The sequence below is a fragment of the Platalea leucorodia genome (assembly GCF_965183815.1).
Source record: "Platalea leucorodia genome assembly, chromosome: 7".
NCBI lineage: Eukaryota > Metazoa > Chordata > Aves > Pelecaniformes > Threskiornithidae > Platalea > Platalea leucorodia.
In genome coordinates, this window is record NC_138829.1 from 71,795,263 (window position 1) to 71,805,848 (window position 10,586).

The 10,586-nt window shown below is 55.6% G+C and overlaps 1 protein-coding gene and 1 long non-coding RNA gene across 2 annotated transcripts; one reads left to right on the forward strand and one right to left on the reverse strand.

The window, feature by feature from the left end:
• Positions 1 to 69: 69 nt before the first annotated feature.
• Positions 70 to 5,077, reverse strand: VPS37C (VPS37C subunit of ESCRT-I). Its single transcript, XM_082318836.1, has 6 exons — positions 4,992 to 5,077; positions 4,089 to 4,198; positions 3,106 to 3,221; positions 2,835 to 3,006; positions 2,387 to 2,469; positions 70 to 2,118 (listed from the first exon to the last, which is right to left on the reverse strand). The coding sequence occupies exons 3-6, from the start codon at positions 3,196 to 3,198 to the stop codon at positions 1,375 to 1,377; spliced, it is 1,092 nt and encodes a 363-aa protein (XP_082174962.1). The 5' UTR covers positions 3,199 to 3,221; positions 4,089 to 4,198; positions 4,992 to 5,077; the 3' UTR covers positions 70 to 1,374.
• Positions 5,078 to 5,132: 55 nt separating this feature from the next.
• Positions 5,133 to 8,704, forward strand: LOC309593113. The gene is made up of 3 exons (XR_014228721.1): positions 5,133 to 5,702; positions 6,417 to 6,961; positions 7,919 to 8,704. It is a non-coding gene; the product is annotated as an uncharacterized lncRNA (long non-coding RNA).
• Positions 8,705 to 10,586: the final 1,882 nt, after the last annotated feature.

Genomic DNA, 10,586 nt, shown 5'->3' on the forward strand with positions numbered 1-10,586 from the left:
GAAAGCAACCACTGCCGTGACCCCGCGTGCAATTCATCAAATTTTATTACTGTAATTAACCACAGATATGGAATTGTTTCCATCGAACCCCACAAGCGTTTGCCTTGTTCTAGTCCATTAGTAATCTCTCCTTATAAATAACTTACAGGGATACAGGCAGGATTTGTAGTATAAAGTGCTGAGCAAAGCAAATCCCATCTCCATTAACATTAACGCGTCGCTCCCTCCGTTACCTAGTGTTTCCTGAGAAGGGGGGCGGGAGGAAGGCTCGAGCCTGCAGCACCCCAAATAACCGCCCCGCTCCCCCGGGGTGCCGCAGGAGAGGCCGGGGATGCAGGAGGCTGCCGAACCCCAGCGTTTCACAGAGCTGGGCGGGAGGCACCGACTCCCGCTCCTCCCCGTGACCCGAGGCACGTGTCCCCAAAGCAGCAGCAGCCCGAGATGTCGTGCCAGCCCAGTTTACTTCAAAAACGCAGATAATATCCACGCCTTGAGCTCTGGGGAGCTACGAGAACCTTCACGCCCGCTGGTGAGACAGCGCACAGCCGGCACGGGCTGGGAAAGGCTCCTGTGCTGGACAGAAGCAGCAGCAGTAGAGGTTTTTGCTCCCCGGTGAGCTGGAAGCACCTGAACGCAACAGAACAGCCTCTGCTTTGGAGCAAACGTACTCACCGCGCAGGCGGAGAGAGGGCTGGGGGAAGCCCGACCTCACAGCCGGGCGGGAAAGGCTCGAGCAGAGCCTAAACACGTAAAACCACAGCGAGATCTCCAGGTCTGGCCCACCCAAGGGGCGAGCTCGCTGCGTCTCCCTGCTGCAATCAGTTCCGAATCGCCTGCGAGCCGGGCCGGCTCTGCCTCTCACTTCCAGGAAGGTCCTTGGAAAGCAGTGAGTATTTTGTGTCAGAAATACTGTCAGAGATTCCCAGCGTGTCTTTCGAACACCTGCGAAAAGGCTTAAAATGACGATACTACATCTGTTACCCCCGCAGCAAGGGACAGGCGTACACGGAGCAGTCTCTCGCGCTCACCCACGCACGCTCGCAGACAGACACACAGACGAGGGGGTCCGGCTCTCGGCGCCTGCCATCAGTGCACATCGTACCCCAACCCAGTACCTAGATGACGACCTGGCTTTCACGCCAGAGCCTGGACGAGCCGATTTGGAAGCCAACGCTTCAGCCCACCAGCCATCGTCACAAACCCAATCCAGAAATGCAGCCCCCGGGGCCGGCGGCAGCCCGGAGCCATTAGTCTCTTATCCTGCGTAATGCTTTCGCACCGACGGGTCGAAGAGCAATGCTCTCGGCTTGCTCTTCTTCCTCAGTCCACAAAAAGAGGAGGGAGCAGCAGAGGATGCTCCCCACGAGTCCTGATTTAGTAACCAGGCCAAGCAGGGCGCTGAGGGTTTGGAGGTGGGGGGTACCCAAAGGGTGGAGGGGGTCCAGGAGGACAGGGAGGCTGCGGGGGGATTGGGAAATTAGGGAGAGGCGGCTGGGTCGGGTAGGGGCACTGCGGTCTCGCTGCGCTGGGGGGGAAGTAGGGAGGGTACCCGGGTCTGGGCGGCGGCGGAGAGGGGTGAGAGCCAGGAAACGTTGGGGGCTGAGGGGGGCCCCTGGACGGAGACCAGGAATAGCCCGGAGCTGGGGACGAGCCTCCCGAAGGGGGTTTGGGATACACCGGCGCGGCGTCGGCAGCCTGCGCTGGCGGGTATCCGGGACCCGGAGGAGGTTTATAGGGAAACGCGGGCTGGGTGCTCGGCTGAGAGGAAGCGACGTGTCCCACAGTGACCGGGGAGCCCGAGAAAGGAGCGGGAGGGAGAGCTCCACGGGCTGTGGGGCCGACGGGCATGCTCGGGGCTGGGCTGTAGGGCAGAGGGAAGGAAGGAGCCCCCGAAGGGAAGGGCTGTGGCTTCGGCGGGTCCGCGGGCCCAGGTACGTGAGGAGGCGGTTGCTGCTGAGAGTCCCTGCCGGGCTCCTGCGACGCTTCTGACTTCCTCAGTATCTCCTGCAGCTTTTCAACTCTGACCCGGCGCAAGTGGGATAACTTCCTCATCACGGAAAACTGCTCGAGAAATGTCTCCAGGGGCACCTCACCCTCCAGGAACTTCTCGGCCATTTTCTGGAAGAGAAGACAAACTCGGGTTTAGCGCTGCATCCCTCTACTCTTCTGCCCCGAGCCCAGCTCAGGATTTACGTCTCTGTCGGAGACACAGAGGGGAACACTGCACCACACGCAAGCAAACAAAGGGCAATCCAATTTTTTGGAGCAACAATGCCAAACTACAAAGGGATAATCCTTGATTTAAGGGATTAGGCTTGGGAGCGTAACTGCAAGTCTTCGAGGACTAATCGCTTGAATTGCTAAGGGATTTAAACCTTGAGCTCACCTCAGACTCCTCTTCGATTTTCTGGCTTTCCACCTGCAGGAGATCCAGCAAGGTCTGAGGATGCATGGCTGCTGAAAATTTCTCTGGGGAAACAGAGAGCACAGCAGAGCAAAACGTTAAACACAAAAGAAGGAAAAATCATTAGCACACAGCTCTGTTGCACTCTCACAGGAGCGCCTTCCTGCCTTGGAAACTCTTGGTGCAAGGAGAAAATGTGAAGAGGAAAGAACTTTAGCCACTGCTGCACTAGAAAAGTTTTTTGCTGGGACCCAGTTTGACCAAGAAACAGGAGAATACAGATCTTACACACAGCAGAGTCCTTTCTGCCACCACCCTGAAGAGTTTCTCTGCTCGGTATGGCCAAGGTAGAAGCAAAAGGGAAGGATGTTGCGCTAGCTACAGCCCACGTGACTCCATCGGAAAGGGTGCAAGGTTTGCAAACGCTCACCCAGTTTTGCCTTTTGCTCTTTACACCGCTCAGCCAGCTTCTGCAGCTCTTCGTATTTGTTAGAGAGGTCGGTGCGCCCCGTCTCCAGCGGCGCCTGGAACTTCAGGTTCTGCTCGGCCAAGCTCCGGTTGGAGGCGAGGGCCATCTCCCTTTCCAGCTGCAGCTCCTGAACCTGCGGAAGGAGACGTGAAAGTCACCGCGGGCGAGGTGGTAACGAAGCCCAGCCCGCTCCTTGCCGGCCTCACGCCGTCCGCACGCCGTCCGCACGCACCTCCTGGGACTCCAGGGCCAGGCGCTCGATCTCCTCTGCATTTTCCTGCAGCTCCTGGAGCTCCTCCACCGTCCGGTTCCTCAGGGTGTCCATCCTCCCAGAGGAGCTGCAGACTCCTAGGATGGGGAAAGGAAGTCAAATAAAGACGAGGTTTTCTAAAGCCAACTGCAAATAGGTACTAATCCTATTAGGGATTTAAAACCAGCTTTGCTAAACTGCTTGAAACAGCTACACTGGAGAGGTTCCCCTGTGTTATAAAGAATCAGCGAGGCTGAGGGCAGAGTGAGAAGGAAAACAGAGAGTATCTACTCCTTCCAGCTTTGGCAACCGACTTTTTTTTCCTTTTCACAGCGTATTTGGAAGGATTACTTGTGTGTGCCAGACGGTTTTGTCAAGGGAACGCCTACTCACAGCCACTCGATAGCAGAGCGACGTCACCCTGACTCTCAAACTCCAGCTGGCTCTCACCGCACCGTCCCGTTCCAGATTCCCGTTCTGCCGAGCAAACCTCCTGGATCTGCTCGCATCCGACCATGCCCACGGCCACCGGTGGGGCCACCGGTGCCACCCGTGTCTTCCCGTACCTCACCACCTCCCCAGTTCCTCGCCTCCCATCTCATTCGATGCGTTTTCTTTCTACGTGTTTTCCTTTCTAGCTACGTGATGCCATCATTTCCCTCACTTATTGCTGCTACCCTTAGAAAACATTAAGTGATGGCGTTGTTTATACGTGGTGAACTAGATCCAACACTTGCGATTGTAAAAATTGGTGAAATATTACTAAAATCAGGGAAATAATGGATTTTCTGCACAACGTCCATGACTTATTCCAAATAATCCGGGCTGCCTGATAATATTTAGCAAATATCAGATGTTCACGTCGCAGGTTTTAAGATGTGGGATGTAATAATGCGGGAATGCACTAAAAAACAGGAGAGAAACACGGGAGCGGTGCACTCCTGCTGAGAGGGAAAGGGCCGTACCGAGCAGCCGATGGGGATTTCGGCGTCGTTCCTAATTGCTTGTGGTCCTTCTACCTTTCAGCCGGGTGAAACATCCCGACGATATCGCTCTGGGAAGGTTGCGTCAGCCTCTGCACGTAACACAGAAAGAGGAGGTAAGGCTCAGGGTTACCAAACCTCCTCACCCAGGATCCAGCCAAACCCGTTCGAGTAACAACCCCATAAAAGCTGGGAAACGAGCTCCCTTACGACATATATACGTACGGAACTTCATCGCTCTGCAAAGAGAAATAAACTTATGGTGGGGTTTTTTGTTGTTATCGAGGTTCACAGAGTGTAAGAGGGAAAAATGAGGAATAGTGGGAAGTGGAAAGCTCGATCCCCGGCGCAGTGCGGGCGTGGAGGTCACGGGTGGTCTGTGGGAATCATCCGAACGGCCCCCGGGAGGGGGAACGGGAAGAGCCGGGCACCAGCACCGGGCAGGGGCTCCCGCCTCACGGACCCCACCGGATTTTAGCAGCGTTTCGGTAAGACACAACCAGCCAGGGGACATTTTGTCTCTCTGAGGGGCAACGACCGGGCCCCCGCCGCTCGGAAAGGCCGAGGGCACCGGCGAGGGGCTGCTGCCCCCCGGCCACCGCCTCGGTGCTTTGTCCCCGGTTAGGGAAAGCCCCCCCACACCGCTGCCACCCCGGGGGTGCCCGCCCAAGGCCTCCGCCTCGCACCGCCCTGGGGGAGCGCAGAGCCAGGCCCGCCCGGCGCCAACCGGGACACGGCGGAGGCTGCTCCGCCACCGCCCGGCCTGGGCGGCGGGGGGAACGGCAACTGGGAGGCTGCAGCCTGAGGCTTCCCCCGCGGCTCCCGGTGCAAGGCCTGGCCCGGCTGAGCCCCCCCCGTTACCGGCTCCGCCGCCCCGGGACTCACCGCCGCGCAACCGGGACCCCCCCTCCGCTGCGCGCTTCCGGCTTCCGGCGTGGGAGCGGAAGTGGACGGTGCCACCGGGAGGGCGGGGCGGGGGGGGCGGAGCGGCTCCCCCTCCAGGAGGGGAGGAGGAGGCCGGTGGTACATCCCGCCGCCGCCATCTTGTGGGGGCGCGGCGGGCGGGGGGCCGGGCCCTGGGCCTCTGTCAGGGCCGCCGTGCCCGTATTTTATAAATATTATGTCCTTTTTTAAATAAAGACTATGTCTTTGTCTTCCAGCGTCGCTCTCCTCGCGCTATGGCCTGTTTGAGCCTTCACATCCTACACGTCTGTGTCACGCAGGGCCTGCCCTGACACTCTGGTCCCTTTCCCCCAGCTGCCTCCCTGCGAACTGGCTCTTAATTAAGTTGATCTTTTACGCCTTCCTGGAAGAATTGTCAGCCTGCTGAATTATTTTGTGTTATTATTGATGCATCCTGAGTCTAGTCTTCAACACCGTAGCAATTAACCCGGGTACGGCCGGCAGCGTTGCCCGACTCCAGCGTGAGCTTGAGCACCGCAAGCAACGGATTTGCAGCTTCACCCGTCAGCCCAGGGACGGTAAAGCCGGAGCTTTAGAACAGGAGCTTTAAAACAGGACCGTTCCCCTGCTCACCCCGCCTGCCATCCAGGCCGTCGAGGTGCGGAGCGGTGAGGGAAGCTCTACGGATCGTCCGTACGTTGGTGTAAAGTCTCCACGTGAGCCCTGAGCAGCAGCTGCTGCGTGGCCACTTTTTGTTTTCGCCGGCTCGTTCAGAAAAGCAGAAAGCTATAGAGCCACAGCCAAAGATTGGGCAGGATTAATCGTTCTGACAAGAGTTAAAAGGAGAGCATTACAGCAAAGCTTAGCATCGCGTACGGAGCAGGCAGCTGGTTGAAGTTCAGGCGCAGCGGGTTCGGGTTGGATTTACGGGGAGGTTTGCAGCAGTTTCTGCCTTGTCACGACCTCATCAGCGCCTCGCGACGGGCAGCCTCCTCCACAGTTCGTGTTTTGGGGAGGTCTAAGAGCCGCTGCGAAGTCATGTTGTTTGCAGGTCACCGCATGCGGAGTAGCGGCTGGTGTTACAAGCACTCAAAACGCCTGTTGGTTCGGGTGACTTGGAATTCTGTTGGCCCTAAGCCTGAGAAGTCCAGCCCTGTGAGAAACGAAAATCAAATTAAAACTCGCTTGACGGGTAAAGGGATGGAGGGAGAGTGAGCGTGGAGAGGTAAGTGGTAGTAAAGGTGTAGCAGAGCTGGAGATAAGGGATGAGGGTTGATGGAAGTGCAGGAAAAGAGAGGACAGAGAAGCAGAGGAGGGGAGATGAGGGAGTGCTTCTCACTGCGCCGAGCCGGTACGTACAGACCTCAGCAATGTGCCAAAAATTCATATAATGGCATTTTTTTCCAGGTGGCATAGCTGGAATCAAGAGATAAAAGCGAATCCCTCCCGGATACCTGCGTTAGCTCTTCCTCGCCTGAAACAGGAAGGTTCCTGAGCAGCGTGAGCCGGAGGAAGCTCTGATCCCGTCACCCTCTACACGAAGCCAGCCTCCGCTTTTCCACCCGGACTTCCGCATTCCCGCAGCCGTGAGCGGGGCTAAGGGTTGCGTTGGGACGGGGAAAAGCTCCGCGTTGCCGGATGAGCCGTGCTCGAGGCGCTGAGGGGAGAGGAACGGGAAGGAGACTGCAGACGGCCGGGCAAGGTCACCCAGCTGTTAGAGAAGCGCCGCGATCCAGGCACACGTCTCAGGAAAGTCACCTCTCGTCCCTGCCGGAGACCTGCACCGCGTGAAGCCTGTTGTATAATAAATATGAGTCATATGAATCCGAATAAGCACCCTGCGGTTCAATCAAGGGCAATTTGTTCGTAGCGTGGCTGATAACCAGGTCAAAACCCGATGTTATTGCAAGAAAGGGGGCTTGACTTTCCAAAGGGAGCTCGATATTTTCAAGGTTTGTTTGAGAAGGAGTCTCCGCGGACATGGAAGGGCTGGAGCAGAGTTAGTTAACAATTTATATTAAACTGTAAGGACCGAGTAGAGGATAAACTAAGTTGTGTTCACATTTGTTGTTTTGCAATGAAGGAAGAAACAGAAAAGTAGCCAGTTAAGTGATAAAGTGTTATCCAGCAATCAAAAATGTGAGAAATTGGTATTTTCTGGTTAGCACTGCCCGTTATCTGTTCACGAGCGTCCTTAATTTGTGTAAGGGATGGTGTCAGCTGGTCATTACGATATGTCACACACTTACTTTATGAGGTGAAAGACTCAAAGGCCGATACCTAATCCGCACCGTGAGCGAAAAATGACTGAAAATGGGTAAGTGTTCGAATTACACCAAGCACCAAATTGCAAGTGGGCGCACCAGCGGAGCTGTTCTGGCTCAGCAGAGCGCTCGCGGCCTAGGACAGAGCTGGCAGAAAGGAGTAAAGCATTTTTGGTAAGGAGCGTTCGGCTACGGAGCCAGCTTCTGAAGCAGCTTAGGTCACTTTGGAGTCTTACTCCCCTGAGGAAATGAAGCTGTAATCCAGAAAGTGGTTTGGAGTGAAATGGAAACTTTCCGGAGTCCGTTATCGATGCAGGACCTCGTTAGCGCAGCTGATGTTGTTTGCAGCTCCTTGGGCTCCGGAGTGGAGGGTGGCAGCGTAAGACAAGAGAGCAAGGTTAAAAAACAAAACCCTCGTGCAAAATTGATGTCAGCAATCCTGATTCTTTGTCAAATTTCACCTTTTGTTTATTATCTGGCCAAGTTCTTTTGTGGTTTTGGTTGAGTGTTCCTTCTGAGCCCAGGAGTCAAATGAAATTTGGAGCGTTGCTCAATAAAAGGAAAAAAAAAAATTGGTAGTGCTGTTCTTTTTTTTAACGTGATGCTGTTTGTTTTCAAGACAATATTGCCTGTGTTCCTCAACAGGGAAGGATTCAGAAGAGCCTTTTTCAGAATCCCACCCATCTTTTAACCAGGAGTTTATCAGAAAGCACCGTTTCTCTCGGCTCTCCTCAGCACCACGTCGCAGACGTGCCTCCGGCCGTCTGTCGGCTCGCTGCCGCTCGCCCGAGCGAGCCGCAATCAAACCAGTTCCCTTTCTGCGCTTGCCCTTCTACAACTAGGAAGCTTTGTGGTCCACGTGGTCAAGCCACTGTCTAGGCAGCCCGGTCGGAGAATAACATTCACTGATTTAGCAGCCGCAGACCGAGGCCACCAAAAGTGTTAAGTCACTGGCCGGGGTGGCCTGCAGCAAGCAGAGAGCTGGCCAGACCAGCCCAAGCTCCTACCCCAGCAGAAGTCCACCCACCGCCGGCTCAGCAAGGCTCAGCCTACAGCTCTGGAGGCTTCCTTGATAACTTAATCAAATATTTTTACATCAAATCAGAGGAGTTTGACGCTTCAGGAGCCTCAGACCTCCCTCCTCTCTGCCTTCCTGGCTTTCATCTGAGGGTTCTGATCAAGCAGCCGTGACGTACGATAACGCCTTTATGGGAGGGGCGGGAAAGACCAGGAACAGGGACTGGAAAACAAGTTTGCTTCCTTAATCTGCAGTTGCTAAGATAAGGTATATCTCAATAAGGTGCTTTTTTTTCCAGCTGAGCTTTTCAAGCCCGCACAGATAAAGTTAAGGCAGTCCCTGAGCTTACTCAGCAAAGTCCTTTGCCATACAGAAAGCCTGAAAATTCGTATACGGTCCTGTTCGGCGCAGGGGGGGGGAGCCCTATAGCAGTTAAATGCATCCCAAATGTTGTTGCCTCATCCCGTACAGTTCCCGTTGAGACTTTTCAGGCACCTGGCCATCAGGATCGATCGTATAATTTGCAGCAATCACCCGGCCTCGCGGCCATTGCATTCCTGCCAGGGATCCACACCCAGGGATTGATTTATTTGCCACTCACGCCCGTCTTAGAGCCAAGGCAGCTTTTGGAGGTGCCCGTCTCCTGCTGTTCCTGGCCTAGATCGCTCAGGGAATGCTCCGAGTTACCTCCAGCGCATCTCACGAAGCCTTCGGAGGGGCTGTCTCGTCACGCACAGCTTGCTGCCGATCACTAGGAGCAGCAAAGCGTAAAACGTTCCCCTGGCCGGTCCTGCGCCGCCGCCGCGGCCCATCTCTGCACGGGGGGAGGTCAAGGTCACCCCTCAACTCCTCTGCCTTTGCCATCAACTGCAACCACTTCACCCACCAGCTGTCCCCCACCCACCAACCAGCCCATCTGGGGCTGCCGGGTGCTTTATTTTAGTGCTCCATATGAGTTATTTAATGCTTCTGCAGAGCCCGAGCTCATGGTGAGCTCAGGTAGAGCCTCGGCACGCAGGGAGTCAAATCCAGCCTTACTCAGACATCAAAAATCTGATATTTTTCTGGAAACAAGCATAACTCTTTGGGGATTTTATTGAGCGGGGATCCTAACCCAGCCACAGCTGCATCAGGAACAGGCAAACCAGAACTAAAAGCCTCCAGATCCCTCCCTCCAGCTGGTCTTCATCTGGTTTTGGAGAACACAGCAGAGATCTCCGCATCGTTTGGTGCCCTCTGCCGCCAAGCAGAGCTACAACAGAGCGGCCACCTTCAGCCACCCTCGGGCACCCAGCCCGGGCACCCAGCACCCAGCCTGCGCCCCGCCGTGTGCCGCAGGCACTGCCCGCTCCCTGCCCTCCCCTACCACCGTGGGGATGCAGCAAAGTTGTGTTTTGAGCTTTTCACAGCTCGGTTTTGAGTTTCCTCAGGGTTCCCTGCTCCCTTTGGGTGCAAAGGGCAGTTTTTTCCAGAATCCAGCTTGTCTTGTTCCTTCCATTTCTCTCCCAAGGTTGGAAACATCCAGGTCAGCAACCGTCGGCCTGAGCCTGGCTCCTTTTTGTGCTACACCCCTTTGGACGGCACCCGGAGCCTGGCCACCCCAGCATCGCTCCCTCCGCGGCCGTCCCCGTCTTTACCGACGCGATGAACCCACCGGGCTGTTTGCGCTGCCGATTTTCCTCTCCCATCCCAGGGCGCGAGGCTGGAAGGATGCTAAGCGATAGATGGGTCGCGCCACATCTACCTCCAAACTCCAAGGGTCTGACGTTCCCCAGAGGGCTCTGAAAACCGTAATAATAAAGACTGAAGGGAGCCTGGGTGGAAAGGGCTTGGGAAAGAGGCGTAGACACGGAGTCACGCTGTCACCAGCGCAGGGAATGTGCAATAGGAGAGGGCTGAAATCCGCTGTCCCGCCGTTGCAGTGGACCTGCCCCAGCGGATCAGGTCCTGGAGGGAGAGGAGCCTTATTTCTGGAGCCATCAGCATGACCTGCTTCCAGCCAGGAAAGACCAAACCCATATATTTCTCCAGCAAAATCCTTCCCCTAGGAATTAACCATCAAGAGGGAAGGGAACGACGATGCCAAATCCGTGTGAGAGCTGCGCGGTGCCCAGGCAGGGCGCTGGCTGAGCTGCTTTCAACCTGCCCTTCGCTCATCAGATGCGCTTCAGGGTTTCTCACCCGAGAAAGTGTCTCTGCAGCCCTATTGGAAAGTCATTTCGCACCCAAAAAGTGATTATTTTCCATCCTCCCCCATTTCTTTTGTTCGGGACTTTCATGGTGTTAAATATTTGT

Bases quoted from the DNA above. Each gene is read 5' to 3' on its own strand.
- VPS37C (XM_082318836.1), bottom strand. From the start codon at position 3,198: ATGGACACCCTGAGGAACCGGACGGTGGAGGAGCTCCAGGAGCTGCAG. The intron at 3,007-3,105 runs GTGCGTGCGGAC...CTCCTTCCGCAG, and splicing joins TGGCCCTGGAGTCCCAGGAG to GTTCAGGAGCTGCAGCTGGA. The intron at 2,470-2,834 runs GTGAGCGTTTGC...CTGTTTCCCCAG, and splicing joins AGAGCAAAAGGCAAAACTGG to AGAAATTTTCAGCAGCCATG.